Below are 18,665 nucleotides of genomic sequence, written 5' to 3' on the forward strand. Positions count from 1 at the left end.
TTTGTGGCATAGTAGACAGTGAAGAAGGTTATCTAACATTACAAAGAGATCTTAATCAATTGGGTCAATGGACTGAGAAGTGGCAGTGGAACTTAATTTGCATAAATGTGAGGTATTGAATTTTGGGGTAGGGCTTATACAATTAGTAGTAGGACCTTGGGTAGTGTTGTAGAACAGAAGAATCTAAGGGTTCAGGTACATAATTCTTTGAAGTTTTCTTCACATATAGACAGGGTGGTTAGAAGCGCATTTAGCCACCTTGTCTCCGTTGCTTAGTCCTTTGAGCATAGGAGTTGATGCCATGCTGAGGTTTTACAGGACATTGGTGAGGACTCTTTTGGTCTTCTGTGTCCAGTTCTGGCCACCCTGATATAGAAAAGATATTAATAAAGCGGAGAGGTTTCAGAAGAGATTTACCAGGATGTTGTCGGATGCGGGAAGTTTGAGTTATAAAGAGAGGCTGGTTATGCTGCGACTGTTTTCACTGGAGCATAGGAGGTTATAGAAGTTTATATTAAAAAAAAGAGGGGTTTGGATAGGGTTAATAGTAGTTGTCTTTTCCCTCAGCTGGGAGATTTCAAGACTAGGTGGCACATTTTTAAGGTGAGAGGAGAGAGATTTAGAAAAGATGTGAGAGGAAAATTGTTTACACAGAGGATGGTTCATGTGTGGAATGAAAGTCCTGAGAAAGTGGTGAATGTAGGTATAGTTACAACGTCTAAAATACATTTGGATAAGTATGTGAATACGAAATGTTTGGTGGGATATGGGCCAGGAGCAGGCAAGGTGAGACTAGTTTAGTTTCAGATTATGTTCAACTTGGACTGAACGCTCTGTTTCCATGATGTATGACTTGTTGACTCTGACTGCAGACATCCTGCGCTAGGAAATGATACTGCACTCCTCCACTCCTTAGACTGAGCTCCACTGGTTTTGCGCAGATGTTGTCCCTGCAGACTGCAGCAGTTCAAGGAGGTAGCTCACTACCATCTCCTGAAGGTCACCTAGGAACAATACACACCTCTCAAGACTGAACTAAAATAGTGATACCTAATTAATGCAAAATGAATGACTAACTTGGTCACTTTTTTTTTAGCTTTCCCGGTTTCAGGATCAGTTTTGGTGGATTGGCCTTCACACCAATGAGAATGATGGACGATTCAGGTTTGTGGTATTTATTCTTGTACAGTGTGGAATCCTGTCACAACATGGAATGCAAGGTCATGGTTCCTTGAAAGCATGTACACAGGAAGGTGAAGGTGGCATGTGGTGTGCTTGCTTTATTGGTCATTGCATTGAGTATAGGAGTTGGGAGGTCATGTGGTGGCTGTACAGGACACTTTTGGAATACTGTGTGCAATCCTGGTTTCCCTGCCCCCCCAACTATAAGAAGGATATTGTGAAAGTTGAAAGGGTTCGGAAAAGATTTACAAGGGCATTGCTAGGGTTGGAGGATTTGAGCTGTAGGGAGAGGCCATTTTCCCTGGAATGTCAGATGCTGAGGAATGATCTTAAGATGTTTATGAAATCATGAGGGCTATAGATAAGGTCTTTTCCCTGGGATGAGGAAGTCTGAAACTACAGGGCATAGGGTTAATGTGAGATGGGAAAGGATTCAAAAGGGACCTAAGGGGCAAGTTTTTCACGCAGAGGATGCTGCGTGTATGGAATGAGCTATCAGAGGAAGTGGTGGAGGCTGGTACAATTATAACATGTAAAAGACATCTGGGTGGGTTCATGAATAGGAATGGTTTGGAGGGATATGGACCAAATGCTGGCAAATGGGACTAGATTAATTTAGGATATCTGGCCAGCACAGAAGAGTTCGACCAAAGAGAATGTTTCTGTGCATACCATTCTATGACTCTGTGTACATTCTGCATCTTGAATATCTTGACTTCTTCTGTTATATTTCATTATTGATTTTGTAATAGCAAACCTCCATTTTGTTCATTAATCTCTCCCCTCTCCATCTTTTTACTCAGTTGATTAGTCTTACTTCCCCATTTCTGACCTTTCCCACACTGCTCATTTGTTTACCACATGGAATGTATAGAACAGAAACAGGTCATTTGACCCAACTAATCCGTGCCTTTGTTAATTCTCCACACAACCCTCCTCCCATCTTTATTCATCTCATCCTATCAACATATTCTAAGATTCCTTTCTTCCTCAAGTACACATCTAGTTCCCTCTTAAATGTATCTATGCAATTCACCTCAACTATTTCATGAGGTAGTAAGTCACACTCTTGCTGCCTTTACTTTAAATTCCTCTTTGCCATCCTTTTCCTCAATACTCTTGAATATACAGATTGAGGAAATGTTGACGTAATGTCATTTGGCTAGCAATGTACAGGCCCTGGTTAATGGCTCTAGAGACACAGGTTCAAATCCCACGATGGTGGCTGGTAGAATTTAAATTGAATTACTGAATGAGGAATTACTATGAAATCTTTATTGATCATCATAAAAACATATCACATTAACTGAAGAAGGGTCACTAGACTTGAAAATGTTAATTCTGTTTTCTGTCCGCAGATGCTGCCAGATATGCTGTGTTTATACAGTAGTGTTTTTGTGTTTCATATTTTCAGTATCCACAGTTCATTGTTTTGTTATCATGTTCCCTGAAGTTATTTAGGGAAAGACATCTGCATTCCTTGTCTGGTCTGGTCTCGTCTACATGTGACCTTAGACCTACAGTAACGTAGCTGTCTCTTTAATGGCATAGCAGGCTGCTGTCTTGTATCAAATCAGTACAGAAAAGTGCAAGTGAAATGAAGTTGGGTTGAACTGTCTTTGACTTAGGCCTTCACTGTCATTAGCTCAAAATCCTGGAACTCCTTCCCTAATTGTATTGTGGGAGTAGCTGTGGCCAAATGGACTCCAGCAATTCAAGGCAACTCAACACCACCTTCTTCAAGGACAACCTGGGATGGGCAGCAAATGCACCAATAACAAAAACAAAAACAAAATTTTTGCTCGTTTGCAATTCTACCAGTGATTGATATAAACGACCAACATCCATAAACCTGGGTGGCAAGGGAGAACAGGCTTTTTGATGTTGTAGAATTATATCCCCAATCAAAATCTCGTCTTTGTGATACATCCACATAGTTGTCGATTGTCACTTACTGAGGCCAAAAAGAATTTTAGTTAACATCATGATTCTGTGCAGTGGTGCTGTCCCTGATCATGTTGTGTGTTCCAGGTGGTCTGATGGTTCGATTCTGAATTTTGTCTCCTGGGCCTCAGGGAAGCCGCGACCAATTTCTAGAGACAGAAAATGTGTCTACCTGTCGCCCAGTAAAGGTAAGAGCTACAAGGAAATTATGCTTATGGGCTAGATATAACTCAATACGTTCCAGCTTCTCAAGCACAAACTTTGGAGGTTTAACCTGTCCTGGCATTAAAAAACAACAATAATGTATGTGTCAGGGGATCAGGGGAGAGGTGTTCTCTTTTTAATACAGCATGTTATGATGATTTGGTAAGCAAGGTCTGAAAAAGTGCTAGATCAGATTCAATAATAAGGTTCAAATGGGAACTCCAAAAATACTTAGAAAGGGGAAATCTTTGCAGCTCAATAGGGAATTAACAGAGAATGTGAATTACTGGACAACTCTGTCAAAAAGCAGCTCAGGCAAATGGCCCCCTGTGCTATATAATTAGAACACCAATGAAGGCAATGAATTCCAGACACCCATCGCCCTCTGTGCAAAAGGTTTTTCCTCACATCCCCGCTAATCCTTCCACTACTTAGCTTGAATCTGTGACACCTGATTTTTGAACTGTCCCCGAAGAGAAACAAGTTCTTCTTGTCTACTCAGTCTCTATGCTTCACAATTTTGTATACCTTAATCATGTCAGCCTTTGGCCTTCTCTGTTCCAAGGAAAGCAACTACAGCCACTCTAGTCTTCCCTCATAGCTACAGTTCTCCAGCCTTGGCTACATTCTGGTAAATCTTCTCTGCACTCTCGCCAGATCAGTTACATCCTTCCTGTAATGTACCAGAACTGCACACAGTATTCCAGTTGTGGCATCACCAGTGTTTTATATTCTTTGGGTTTAGAGAGAAGACAACTTCTTACAATGTCCTGGTGTGAGGCTGAGTTTTGTGTGTCTGGTTTGATCCCTCAGCCTGGGCTGGGTTTGCTGATCTTAGCCATTAGGATGCTATAATTAGCCTTGGAGACTGTGGGTTAAAGACAGAGAGAACTCAGCCAAAATTCTTGCTCTTGAAGATTATCTGTGGGCCTGAGTAACATTTGCCCATCGTGTCAGCCTGAAGAAAAACATTGTCCAAAGTCATACAAGAGCAAAGCAATAGCTTGAGCTGTATATTTCTGGTTTGATTCCAAAGATTTAACCTTTATGGTATATACTCTGGAGCTGGTAATTGTGAAACAACTGTCGATTGGGCAATGAGAAATCTTTTGTTTAGTGGATACTGTAGTACAAGGTGTCAATGATTTGATTTACTAATTCCTGAAAACCCACATCTAATCAGAAGCTGCTGATTGATGCCAGTGCTAAGATCTTGATAGACACCGTGACCTGCCCGTGGTTCACTACTGTTTTAGCAGTCGGAGTGCGCCAATTACCATGTGTAAAGTAATTGAGGACAGAGAAATGTCACACCTACTCCAAGAGCTAACCTCAGCTTGGGATCACACTGCTATCTCTTATCAAAGTGAGCTTGACCCAGAATGATGGTCAAATCCCAGAAGATGATGTGATTCAGTAATGGTAAACATATTTATGGAAAACTCACTCACACCCAGCTGCCTATCTCTTGTGCTGCACATGAAGCCGCCATTTGAAATGAAGAATTTGTAGAACACCTCAAAGCACTTGCCCAGTAAATGAACACTTTAAAAGTGCAGTCACTCATTCAATGTAGGAAATTCTAAACTTGATTTGTGCAGGGCACGGTCCTACAGACAAGATTGTGAAGATAACCAAATAATCAGTTTAGCTGGAGTAACAATTTCACCATCATATCAAATGGAGGCCAATCAGCCCACACTACCCATGTCAACTCTTTGGTAGTTGGCCGATCTAATTACTTCTGTGCATTTGCAGTTTCTTCCCAAACATCTGCATTTTTTCCTGTTAACCATTTAATGTTACTTTGAATCCAGTTTCCCCTACCCTTTCAGGCAGATCACAGCAAAATTCGTTCCACAACAGAAATGTTTTCTGAGCTCCCCTCTGATTTGTTTGACAAGCACCTTAATTCTGTTCCTTCCGCCAGTGCAGTTTCTACTTATTTGGCCTGTCAAAACCACATGGTTTGGGCCACTTCTGTTAAGTCTCTTTCCAAATCTTCCCTGCTCTAACAAGAACAACACCAGCCTTCACAGTCTTTCCACATTCACTGAAACCTCTCCATCCCTCAAGAAAGAAAAGAGCTCTCAATTCAAATGGAGTGTAGTTTTTTTTATATTAACCTATTTTCCCTAATCAACCCATTCAGATGTTAGTACACATCTCTGGAACAAGTGGTACTTGAACCCAGCGCCCCTGGTCCAGGGGTAGAAATGTTACCATTGCACCACAAGAGGGCCCTAAGCCTGTGGTGCCTGGTGTTCCTAGGCAATCTCCCACCAAGTTCTAAACAGCCTTGAGTACACATAACTTCAAAGATCAGATGAGATCAGGCAGTTTCAGACTAGAATGGCTATAGGCACTTGACTGCAATGACATATTCATTACACCTGGTGGGGGGGTGGAATGGACCGATTATAAAGGTTAATAAGAAGTCAGTGCTTTTTCACAAAGTGGGAAATTGGAAGCGACAGTGAAATTACTATCAAAGGTTTCATAATTTTTTCACCCTCTTCATAAAAGGCTTTTTCTCTGAGGGTTAGACGTTATTTTCATCAGAGACGCGCATGATATCTGAAATTGCCAAATGATTTTCATTAGCTCTTTAAACCCATTACAAACGTGACTTCCAAATAATAGAATTAGAATTAGATTTTTTTATCATGTATACGCATGTACAGGGACACAGGTGTACAATGAGAAGTATACAACGTCACCATTCCCAGTGTCATCTTGGACACAAAAATACCTAGGTACAAAATCTTAGGTACGTAATAATCTTCTAAAACTTTTATGCTTCAAATTTTATGTTTTTGTTTAATTCATTCATGGGATGTGACCATCACAAGTTAGGAAAGAATTTATTAACATTTATTACCTGTCCCTAATTGCCCATGAGAAGGTCACAATCTGCTGCCTTCTTGAACTGCTGTTGCATTTCAATATGATTCATGATTTTAAACAGAGTCACAGAGATTCTGTCTCTGAGTTTCCCCTGTTTTCTCATTCACTTTCTCATTCTCTTATTCTCTCACTCATTCTTTAACTTCAATTTCTTTCAAGTTTTCATTCTGTTTTCCTTTTGTTTTCTGTAGTAGATTATTTGTTAAACTATTTCAACGAGCTGGTATTGGCAGGATGAGCTGATAGCCAACTGCTGTGCTATAAGATTCTGTGATTCCATTTTCTCTTTCTCACTCACTCTGTCCTTTGCTTTTCTCTTGCGCTGATTCTGTCTTGTTCCTTGCATTGTTTTTTTTCTTACCTCCATCCCTCCTCTCTCATATATATGTTTCAATTTTCATTTCAGAAGTGTGGGGTGACCAGAGATGCCTAAATGACCTGCAGTACATTTGTAAACGGACAAACAGCTCCATGGTGAAGCCTCCTTTACCGTCTCCACCATCTGCACACTCCGGGGGTTGTCCAAGGGGGTGGACCCCATTTGCAAGCAAGGTATTATCATTCATGCACATGGCCAGTTCTGTTTTTTAATGATGCATTGAAAGTACTGACCTAAAGAGAGGTGTAACTCTGTAATAAGTGCTCACTTGCAATCAGCACCAGACCCAATCCTGTGATGCTTTATATCATTCAGTGTTGGGATCCTAGCTGCAACAAGCTAAGTCAATGATGATTGAGGCTTTTTGTTTAGGTGGGGGACAAATTGTTCTTCTGTATTAGTATTGAGTGTAAGACGCAACTCTGTACCCACAGACAAAAGTTTGTCTGCTTTTTCAAATAAGGCTTGGGTAAACTAATATTCAAATAATCATTTGGCAGTACATCAGTTGCACTTTGCTGAAAAAGTACACAATTTGTCAAAGATTTTTGTCTGCACTCATCAGGACATTTGCAAGAATACCAATTCAGGGATAAACCGACATTTATACTGCGTGAGAGGAGAGTGCTGATTAGTGAGAAAGTTTAATGTGATTGGTAGAGGCCAAAGTCCACTTGCCAACCAAACAGTACTCTCATGCAATATAAATATTGGTTTATCCCCTGAATTGATATTCTTGCAAATTGATCTGAATTAATGAGTAAAAGAAAATTTGTTTCAATAGATATGCCTTCTTCCTGAAATAATAGAATAAAATTCTGTGAATGCTAGAAGTCTGTAATGAAAATATACTGTTGGAAATACTGATGGAAAAAGTAAAAACTGATAGAGTATTTGTGGACAGCAAGGTAGGGATAATGTTTCCAGGTGATAACCATCTTGATTCCAGGTTAAATGAATAGCAGCGTATTTCCAGCGTTTTCTGATTTATTACTGGTGTAAGCATGTCACTTAATGAGGCAACACATTCTCCCACTGCTGGCTTGCGTGAGCTTTGGCAATGTTCATTTCGGATCTAACAGCTCATGATTTCCCACAGTCACGTTTATATTTACCACACTGTAAATAATTTGTGTTAAAAGTGCGTCTGTAACAAAAGGCATTTCTACATATTTAGCTGCCATTTTGATTTAACTGTCAATCACTTTCTCAGAGGATGGGCCACTGCCAATATTCCCTGTAATTATTTTCTTCTGCTGCTGCCTGGACTTTGAGGTCTGAGCATGGCAGTGGCTTCTAGAAGTGGAAACCCTTCATCAGCTGCATGGCTGTGCTGCTTAGATGGAACACTAGGCATTGCCTTCAGGTTTGCCCCTATCTCAGGTTGCCGACTCTGGTTGGTCAGCTTCCTGGAGCGTTCATCACGTGATCTCCCATTTCCCATAGCACTACTCCTGTAGACTCTCTATTGGTCACCCTTGGTGTCCTGGCTTCCAGTTGGAAGGCATATAGACGCTCCAGTATCATGAATGTGTCTCCAGGTGAACCAGAACCATACAGCAGTTGCAGCACAACAACCTCAATAGCCTCCCCACGTTAAATGCCCCTGTGATTTCCCCTAGTTTTTTTACAGCAGTGCCCCAGATTTTAAATTTCTAAATGTGTAAGTCTCTAACACGATCCCAAAGGATGAGCCATCTCACTCACTTGCTGAGCTGTCTGGACACTGAAACTCTAGTAATGACGGTGTCCCAGTAAGTGGCCAAGTTATCCTCTCAGATCCTGAAGCAGTCCCAAGGAGGGAGTTCAACCTGGGGGAGGGATTTGGAAATGGCAACATTGAAGGGTGCTGACTGACCTACTGAGCTAATCATTTCTCTTATATGAAGTTCAGTGTACGTTTTGGTCTGAAGCAAGTATGTAGATTTGGGCAGGTCAGTGTATGGTAGTACTTTCCAGTAGTGTGTCTGTTATCGGACACCTTTCATCACCAAGCCCTGTACCATATGGTATTCTGGATTGGCTTGACAGAACCAGGTTTGATACTTCATTTTTGCTGAATGAGTTGGTTTTAATCCAAATGCTGATGAGGAGAAGCATGAGCTTAGTGCCCTGGGTTAGAGATGGGCTGACCTCTGTTAACTGTTGAGAGTTGACTGTTCTTAGAGGAGGATGGAGCTGATGGTATTAATGACCCACTCTCTAATGGAAGAACTTCCTGAGGTCATTCAAGGGGCTGACGCCTCAACAATGGTCAATCAACAGTCATCAAGTGACTCTGTACCTAAGCCCTAATAACAAATAATGCCTTTAGAGGAGGTGAGAAAGTGATAAAATAAGATGCAAAACATGTTCACCAACGACTTCTCACTCACTTCCCTCTTGCCTTTGCTATACTTCCCCCTTCTGCTCTAATATTGGTCTCTGTGCTACTCCCCTCTTACTTTCTTCAGTTCTCAATTCTTATTTTCTAGCTCCCTTCTTTTCCTCTCTTATTTTCTGCATCTTCTGCCGTTCTCTCTAACCTGTCTCCAAAGTCCCTCAGTGATATTGGACTAACCAGTCTCTCAACTTGTGTAATTAAGTACTGTGACAGTCTGGGAGGAGTGTTTTCACATTGTATCCTGACAGACTGTCAACCAGCCGGTGAATCCCTCCGCTGCTTCACTCTGGTCTCCAAGGGAAGCATACAAAGGTTTGGGACAGCACAAATCCTTCATTCTTCTACCCCTCCCTTATTCTCTGCAGCCTCCTCCTTCATTCTCCCCTAACTCCTATCTTCGTCCTCACTGCAGTGTTTCAAGATATATGGATACTCTAAAGTGGATCGTGTTAACTGGATTGAAGGGAAGGCAGCTTGTGAGAGAGCAGGAGGGCTGCTAGCAGCAATCTCCAATCACTATGAGCAAGGTATTGTTTGTTGACAGTTCGTGTGCGTTCAACAGCAAGACTCCATTTCATTACCTGCCGTTTGTCTTAAGTTTAATTTTGAGCACTTAGATGGGGATACACAGTTTAAATGTATCTAATTTTGGTCTCTGTTGTGTCCCAACGTTGTATTCTGCCACTGAGATAGGTCAGTAAGAAGTCCCTGCAGTAGAGGCTACACTTGGAGTGGAGGGAGGAATGTACACAATCAAATTTGCTCACAAAGGTGTACAGACCTGGACAGGACCATGTAAATATGCACACGTAAGCACAAATCAGCGTGTACACTTGTGTGTAAATATAAACACATGAACATGGACACAAACATGCACAAGAGAACACCATCATGAACATATACATGAACACACACAAGCTCACCAATATTAGCATACAAAGACTTTGTAGGTACATGAGCAAGCACACAGGATGTGCACATGAATACACAAATACACGCACTGTCACACAGATACAAGAACATACACACTTGTATGTGAGTTTAATTGTTTTGCTTTAGTTGGAAGAGTAAAACTGAGAATTGCATTCTATTTGGTAATTCAACGATTTGCCATACCCACCAATGCTATGTCAAAACCCCAAAAGCCTGCTTTGTAGATGTGCAGACTGTAAGTGGGTGCTGTGTAGTTTATACCAATGTGTGATTACAGCTGACTGGAGAGTACTTGAATCTGTTCAGACTTCCCTGCCAGTGAATCACCCATTTGGAACAGGGAGCAAGATGGAGAGAAAGATGGAATCTCTCTGCATGTCACACAGAATAACTAACAGGCTCAGTATGGAGCATCTGCCCAGGGGATACCACTGTCTCTATGATCAAGGGAAGCAGTGTAGTGAGAAGACCAGGGTCACAGAACTGTTATGGTACAGAATAAGGCCATTAGGCCTGTTCTCTTTGCATGGCTTCACAAATGAACATAAACATTAAATTCAGAGATAGTAGGAACTGCCGATGCTGCAGAATCTGAGATAACAAGGTGTAAGAAGTGTCTTGACCTGAAACGTCAGCCTTCCTGATCCTCTGATGCTGCTTGGCCTGTTGTGTTTATTCAGTTTACGCCTTGTTATCTAGCATTAAATTCAGTCAGCCAAGGGAATCACAAAGATTATTTCATCAACCTATATTATCTGTAAAACTGATTTCTCAACATCCGCTTTTCAAGCTGCTTAACTGATTAGGGGTAATTTTGACTTCAGTTGAAATAAAATTTGGGAGAGTTGATAATTAGGTTCCTGATTTATGGTATCCCTTACACAGATTTGCCCAAAATCAAAACTACATCCATTCCATTTGTAATCTTAATATTGAGATCCTTTGCCATGTCCACCTCTGAGATTGAATGCTTTCTGTGTCCCTTCGTCATCCATCTGGTCTATCTGTGTTTTTTGTATCAGCTTTTATAACAACCATTCTTCCAAACATCACCTTTGACCTCTGGATTGGTCTACATGACACAAGCAAGGACTTCCAGTGGCTGCAAAAGGAACCACTAAAATACGTCAACTGGGCTCCGGGAGAGCCTTCAGGCCAGCACACGTCCTCTGCAACTAATGAACTGGTAAGTTGCTGCTCAGGTGATGTCTGAGTGATGTTGTCAGGTGACTACTTAATGTTCCTCCTCCTTGCTCAGACTCCCCAACAGCTTTATGGCTGTCTCTCCACCACATGGACTGCAACAGTTGAGCTAGGCAGCTCACCACCACCTCATCAATGGCAATTCAGCATGGGCAGTCAATACTAGCCTGGCCTACAATGCTCACATCCTGTGGAGAATTTAAAAAAAAACTTTCTTTCCCTGAACTATTCATGCAAACGCCATTTCTAATTTGTGTGTTGCTTTCTCAGTTACGTGGAAGAACTTCTATCCTGATCATCTCATATGGAGCCCCTCACTGGCTCCCTTCCCACTTTGGAAACACTGTGGTGCAGTATCCGAGCAAGAAGACAGAACAGCAATGTGATGGTTGAAGACATTGAGAATATGAAAGCAAATTTAGATAAACATAGGAGAATAATCAGGACAAAGGGGAAACACCGACTCGGTTTACAGGATACAAACATGAAATAAAATGTACAAGTTACTAATAAGGAATGGAAATTGTTTTGTTAAAGATGAGGCCATGCACTCACATGGCACCTTTTACAGCTCCAAAACATCCCAAAGTACTTCATAAGCCAATGAAGCATTTTTAAAAAATGTCAGTCCCTGTTGCAATGTAGTTAATAGAGCAGACGGTTTGCATACTGTCATGTTCTACAAACAAATTATCTGGCCGAAGGATCAATATTGTCTGGAGCAATTCTGCTCTTTCTCTCAAAATATTATCAGATCTTTCACATCCACCTGAGAGAGTAAATGAGACCTACGTTAAAGTCTAATCTGAAAGCTAGCAAATTCAAGAGTTACTTCCTTCTGGATTACGTGAAGAAGTCTTTTGAATGAGATTTGAAGGCCCACAGTCTTTGACTCAGAGGCGAGAGCACTATCATCTGAGGCATGGTTGACATTGATAAATTTACTTCAATTTTCAACTTGACCTGTTTCACGCAGTGGCACAGTGATTAGCACTGCTGCCTCACAGCACCAGGGATCTGGGTTTCGATTCCAACCTCGGGTGACTGTTTATTTGCATGTTCTGCCCGTGCCTGTGTGGGTTTCCTCTGGGTGCACTGGTTCCTCCCAGAGTCGAATTCAACGATTGTGCTCCTTCATTCCTGACAGTCATAGGGCCCTACAACACAGAAGCAGATGCTTCGGTCCAACCAGTCCATGCTGCCCATAATCCCATAGCAGGGAAGAAAAATTACATGTAAAATCCACTTTCAATATTGGCAGCCAGTCATTAATCGGCCCAGCTGGTTAGTCTGTGGTCTGTGACAGGGAAAAACATGCTTTCTTGAGCTCTCATCTTTCTTCTGCACCTTTAACTTTCATCATCTGTCCTGTTTCAAAACCTCGGGGAAGCAGGGCTCACCTTCATGGGTGTCTTTCAGGAGGTGCGTTATTGATCCACTGTTGACTTCTCGGTATCCTGCCACCTGGATGATGCGGGTCGTGCCAGTATAGCCAGTAACTGATCAGTCACTGCAGACTGCACTGCTGGTTGGTCACCCAGCCTCTTGCCTAGAGAGATAATGTTCTGTTCTAAAGTTGTAACTGATTGAATTTAACGTGAGCACTAAGCTGCTTTATTTTTTCCTAGGTAAACTGTGCAGTCATCTGGCATGCCTTACATCCACAGTTCACTGGGCGCTGGGATGATCGCAGCTGCACAGGAGACAAGAACGGCTACATCTGTCAACGAAACAAAGGTATACTCCAGTCAAACTCCAGCGGAAGAACACAGGAGTAGGAAGCCCATCAGACCACATGCACCGTTTTGCTTTTTCAGGTCTTTGTTGTTCATTCCAATTCCTGGCTTCCCTCCATTCCCTTCAACACGTTAGTTGTTGAGTGGGTGTCTGTCTCCAAACATAGCAACTCAATTGATTTTATATCTAGAGCCTGGGATACTGTACCAGGAGTTTGACAGAGAAAATGCAACAAGAAAATGGGCTATTTAAACCCGCTGATATTGGCATGTATACTCTGTTCAAATATTCAAACTGCTCCAGTCCAGTAACTCTTCAATCACCTTCTCCTCTTCCACCATCGAATCTTGAATGTTAGAACAGCTCTCCTGTCAATCACTAACCCTGAAAGGAACTCACCAGCCCTGTACGTCTGTATGATGACGTTCAGTTTTATAAAATGTAATGCTTTATTGACACTCATAAAAATTAATTGTATAACAATTCAAAATTGTCATCACATTAAGTTCAACACAATTCAATTTCTTGCAGTAGAGTCAGAGGTACCTCACTGCGATTCTTTCTTAGACAGTCCAGTCCTGAAGCAGCTGATCCAGTACTGGATCTCCATTTTAGTGGGGATTTTCTGAAAGAACTGGCTGGCTGGAAGTGCTCAGCTTTTCCAGATTCCCTCCTTCAGATTGTATGGCAGGTAGAGTATGTGAATGTGGTCACTGTCACTACATCCCTGGAATCATCCAACACAGTCACCTCTTCCCAGTTGTGGGAGGTGAAATTGTGCAGCTGTACCAGTAGTGCATCTGTACTGTGTTTCAGAAGCGTACCAGTTCCTTTCGGCTCCAGAGACATTGTCATTTTCCAACAGTTAAATCTCGCATGCTATTCCTAATTATGGTGAGATGGCCAGTCACTGTCCCTGGGGGACTGGCTGAGGCAGCAAACAAGCTCCCTGGTGAGGCATCATGAAGCCCATCCAGAAGAAAGCTTACCCACTTATTCCTTTAGTTGGCCTCACTTAGAGTGCTAATGTTGAGGTTGAGGTGCCCATGTTCCCAAGCTGTGATTGTGGTTCAGCCTTTGGTTCAGTTGCTGATGGTGTTGGGGTTGTCCATGACATCCTGACATTTCAGGTTTCCATTTGGGCCAGTGGATGGTGCCCAGAGGTGAGATTTCCTAACTGGATCTGGTCGTTGCACAGTGACAAGAACATGTTTCAGGCAATCATGCTCGGCCCAGTGGCAAGGAGATTTCAGATGATTAGAGACTAGGTTGTGCTGAGAGATATTAGCCAATAGCAAGACATGAGGTTCAGTTGGAACCGGATGCCTATCAATCACTAAGAGTAAACTGCAAAAGCAATTATGTGTCATAATTACAGCGTTCCTGACTTACAAACATTCTCACATATGAATGCATTCCCACACAGAAACGTAGTTTTAAATAGCCAACAATTGAATATTTCCCATACTGTTGTATACTTTTTGTTCTTTTATTTTGCCCTGCATTGTCAACGTTGCAACTTGCGAGTGGACACTGGAACAAAATCCATTTGTAATCCAGGGACTGCTTAAACAACAGACATTTCCGATTTAAATTGAATATTCTCTGGTGCAAACAGTCCAAGGGGCTTTCCATGGTTTGTAGCCCCTCAGGGTACTCTGGTGGGAGGGTCTCAGGCAGTGGCTTTTCTTGCACTACTGTGACTACTGCTCCAGGCGTCAGTGCGTCACTGAACACGAGGCCCGTGCTCACTCCACTGTCACCACGGCACCCAGCCCGTGCTCACTCCGCTGCCACCACGGCACCCAGCCCGTGCTCACTCCGCCGCCACCACGGCACCCAGCCCGTGCTCACTCCGCTGCCACCACGGCACCCAGCCCGTGCTCACTCCGCCGCCACCACGGCACCCAGCCCGTGCTCACTCCGCAGCCACCACGGCACCCAGCCCGTGCTCACTCCGCTGCCACCACGGCACCCAGCCCGTGCTCACTCCGCTGCCACCACGGCACCCATCCCGTGCTCACTCCGCTGCCACCACGGCACCCAGCCCGTGCTCACTCCGCAGCCACCACGGCACCCATCCCGTGCTCACTCCGCTGCCACCACGGCACCCAGCCCCTGCTCACTCCGCTGTCACCACGGCACCCAGCCCCTGCTCACTCTGTTGCTGCTGCAGGACTCAGCCTGCGGATCAGCCTGCTCACTTCACTGCAGGACTTGGCCCACACACTCATCTCCTATTTGGGCTCCAGCCGTGATCCTTCTCCCTCAACTCCACTTTCCAGGTAGGGCAGGGCAGTCAAAAGTTGGGGGTTGGGGAGGGAAGATATAAAAGCCGCAAAGAGTAGAAAAAAAAGCGAGTAATGGAAGAGGAACCAGCAAGCAGAAGAGCTGCAACTGGAGCATCCTTTCTGCTGCCATCTACTTTTAAATTGATATCTACTGATACTGGCTCATTTGCTCATTACTCGCTGTATTCACATTCTTCGTCGTTTTAAATGTCTCTAATAGATTTCTTCTGTGCTGTAAGGAGAACAATCCCAACCTGTATAATCTCACCATGAAACTGCTATCCCTCATCCCAGGAATCATTCTGTTAAATCTTATCAGCACAGCCTCAGTAATCCAGTTGAAGTATAAACAGCGATTTGTAAAGATTTATGATAACCTCCTTGTATTTGCATTCTGTTTCTCCATTCAGAAAGCTTTCAGTGTTACTCAAGAGAAAACTGCCTTTTCGAGGCACTTTTAGCAGATGTGACATTTCAGGTTCAGGAGTCACAAATCTACGGAAGACTGTTCATATAATTATTGTTTGAGCGCTTGGGCTCTAATTTGGAAGAATAATTATTTAATTTTGAAATTACAAGAGAAGACATGGTTCCTAGTTTCATTTTAGTTTTGTAATGTGAATGATAACCAGGGTGTCTGAATATTTGATAACAAAGTGTGAAGCTGGATGAACACAGCAGGCCGAGCAGCATCTCAGGAGCACAAAAGCTGACGTTTCGGGCCTAGACCCTTCATCCTCTATGATGAAGGGTCTAGGCCCGAAACGTCAGCTTTTGTGCTCCTGAGATGCCTCTTGGCCTGCTGTGTTCATCCAGCTTCACACTTTGTTATCTTGGATTCTCCAGCATCTGCAGTTCCCATTATGTCTGAATATTTGTTTTGCTTATATGTGAGGTTTTTAAACTCATAGATGAACAGTTCAGTACACTACAGAGAAAAGGGTGGAAGAAAGATGAAAAAAGAACTGTTACCGAGCAAAACCAGAATAATCCTCAGAGAGAAGAGGTCGCTAACACCACATTAGCAATCCCCAAGCAGACTGAGTTGCAAGGAAGACCCAGGTGTTGATGAAATGAGAAAGCTGCACAGCCTCTTTATTTGTATATTTTTGTCTATTTCTTACTTTGAAACAATGAAGCAAACCACCCTCGTCATTGTGCAAAGTAGAAGTGAAACAAAGCTAGGCAATAACTCACCCTGTTAAATGTCTTCTAGTTAATGAATAAATGGCACTGGAAAGCATGGGGTCTGTAAAGTGCTTGCAGTTTTCCATCTCACAAATATGTGTTGATTGAGAAAAGAAATTGCACTTGTGTAGTACCTATTTTGACCTCAGACAATGACGTACTGTACTTTTTCAAAGTGCAGTTGCTATTCTAGTCAATGAGAACTCAGCTTGTGCTCAGCAAGGCCTCACAAGCAGAAATGACAACAAATTGACAACGTGTTTCAGCAGTAACTATTGATCAGGCAATCAGGAAGCGTTCCTCGGCCCTCGTCAATCCGTGCTGGATGATCTAACACTGAGGTGACCACACACTTCTCACTTTAACCTAAATATTGACACCTCAGCATTGTAGAGCTGCCACAGTTTTGCTTCAGTCTCGAGAGGTGATAACCATCTAACTCAGGCAAGAGCACTGCCACCTGAACGAAGTTGACTCAATTCATGTGAGAATCCATTGGCTTTGCTTCCTCCCTTTCAAACTGCCCTTGAGAAGATAGCAGTGAGACAATCTTCTGAGCAAATTTATTTTCTTACAGCACAGTTGGTAAAATATTAGATTTGTCAGCAGCTTAAGTAACGATTAGCACCATTCACTTTCATGCGTCATGTATGAGGCCCCTGGGTTTCAATTTTAACAGGAAAGCAAACTGAAGTGCAGAACGTGCTCCCTAAACACTGACACAATTCCAGAAAACTTGTGTCATTAATGTTTAGAATTTGCTAAAAACCCGAAGCAGTGCCTTTGATTGACCTTTAGTCAGGGTTCATGTTGAATTTAAAGCTGGTTTGGGAAATTACTGTTCAACTTTTGTCAATTTATGTGTTCATTTGGTGAGTTTAGGCATAACTGACAAAGCCAGAATTTATTGAGTTTTCTTGTTGTCCTTGGACTGAATGACTGAGAGGACTGTAGGTTTCCTTCTCTATGTGACAGTAACGATTTTCTTTATTAAACTGAATTCAAATTCATAATATGCTGTAGTAAAATTTGAGTTGATGTTCTTTGCATTGGTAGTTTATTAATGGAATCTCTGCCTACTCTATCTGTTTTGACATGTGATTTTACTGTTCCTGGCAAAAGTCTCCAGTGCTGGCTAGATACTGCCCAGTATGCACATGTTGTGGGAGGGGAGTGTGGAGGCAGTACTGTGACTTTGTTTCAAACTAGAGGCAGATATCCCTTTGCATAATCCCATTGACCTAACTCTCTTCATTCCTGTATAGATCCATCTCTACCATCAACACCTGCCAAGTTCCCACCTCTCTTATCGTCCAAGCTGAGCTACATGAATAGTACCTACAGGGTTATCCAGAAGCCTCTGACTTGGCAGGAAGCCTCCTGGCTTTGTGAGACCCGGAATGAAACCCTGGCCACGGTGGTGGATCCCTACCATCAGGCCTTCCTCACGCAGGTTATGAACAGCGTCCGCCTGCCCCTGTGGATTGGACTATCAAATGAAGAGGTAACTCTTTTGCCAGATTTTACCTTGAAGTGAAGTGTAAATTCCTAAGTCTCTTACTTATAATAAGTATCAAGCAGCATGATAAATGCCTCGGGTAAAATAATTTGAAATGAACTGATGCAGACATATTGCAATTCCCGAATTATAGCGCAGTCACCTCAAACTGGGCATCTGTGCAATAAAAGTGTCTGTGACTGTGAGTTGATACAACTATAATCATGTTGATGTACTGATCCAGTTATAGGACCCAGGGAAACATAAAGCGATTACAAATCAAAACTAACTATTCAGCCCAAGTAATAAACATCCATGTCTAGCTTCCTGGAAGCAAATAACTCAAATCAGAGTTATCGACTTAGTTTCTAGACTCATTCAATCCTCTTCCAGTCACAGACATTAAGGATATTTTCAACCTAAGCTGATGAAACAACTTTACTGCTGATTTTGCAACTAATTTATCCTCAATTCTTTTCAAAACGGCAACAATGGGAAGATCGTTGATACTGGTAATAGTGGTTTGTGAGAGAGAAGGACAAAGCAAGTTTGAAAGGATCAAGAAGAAACTAGAAGAGGAGCAGGGAGTCTGAGGGGAATTGGGGAGAGACAGGGAGAGGAAAGGAGGATGGAACTGAGTGTTGGGGGCAAGGAGAGTGAAGGCTGAGTGTGAGTGAGACAGAGAGGGAATTCAATGTGAGAGGGGCAGAGGGCAGATCTGCATATGAGAGGGATGGGGGCAGCTGAGTGTGAGAGGGACGGTGGAGGGCTGCTGAATGAAAGTGTTGAAAGAGGACCCTGAGTGCAAGAGTCGAG

At 42.7% G+C, this 18,665-nt stretch overlaps 1 protein-coding gene across 1 annotated transcript in view; it reads left to right on the forward strand.

Moving 5' to 3' along the window:
• Window positions 1-18,665, forward strand: part of mrc2 (mannose receptor, C type 2) — a 248,976-nt gene that overhangs the window by 198,105 nt on the left and 32,206 nt on the right. Inside the window, exons 18-24 of the mRNA XM_048560554.2 lie at window positions 1,097-1,164; window positions 3,214-3,314; window positions 6,644-6,789; window positions 9,412-9,526; window positions 10,955-11,118; window positions 12,764-12,872; window positions 17,617-17,855. Of these exons, the coding sequence (XP_048416511.1) occupies window positions 1,097-1,164; window positions 3,214-3,314; window positions 6,644-6,789; window positions 9,412-9,526; window positions 10,955-11,118; window positions 12,764-12,872; window positions 17,617-17,855 (942 nt within the window). The remainder of the gene's footprint in view (window positions 1-1,096; window positions 1,165-3,213; window positions 3,315-6,643; window positions 6,790-9,411; window positions 9,527-10,954; window positions 11,119-12,763; window positions 12,873-17,616; window positions 17,856-18,665) is intronic.

This window comes from Stegostoma tigrinum, chromosome 31 (assembly GCF_030684315.1).
Source record: "Stegostoma tigrinum isolate sSteTig4 chromosome 31, sSteTig4.hap1, whole genome shotgun sequence".
Classification (NCBI taxonomy): Eukaryota; Metazoa; Chordata; class Chondrichthyes; order Orectolobiformes; family Stegostomatidae; genus Stegostoma; species Stegostoma tigrinum.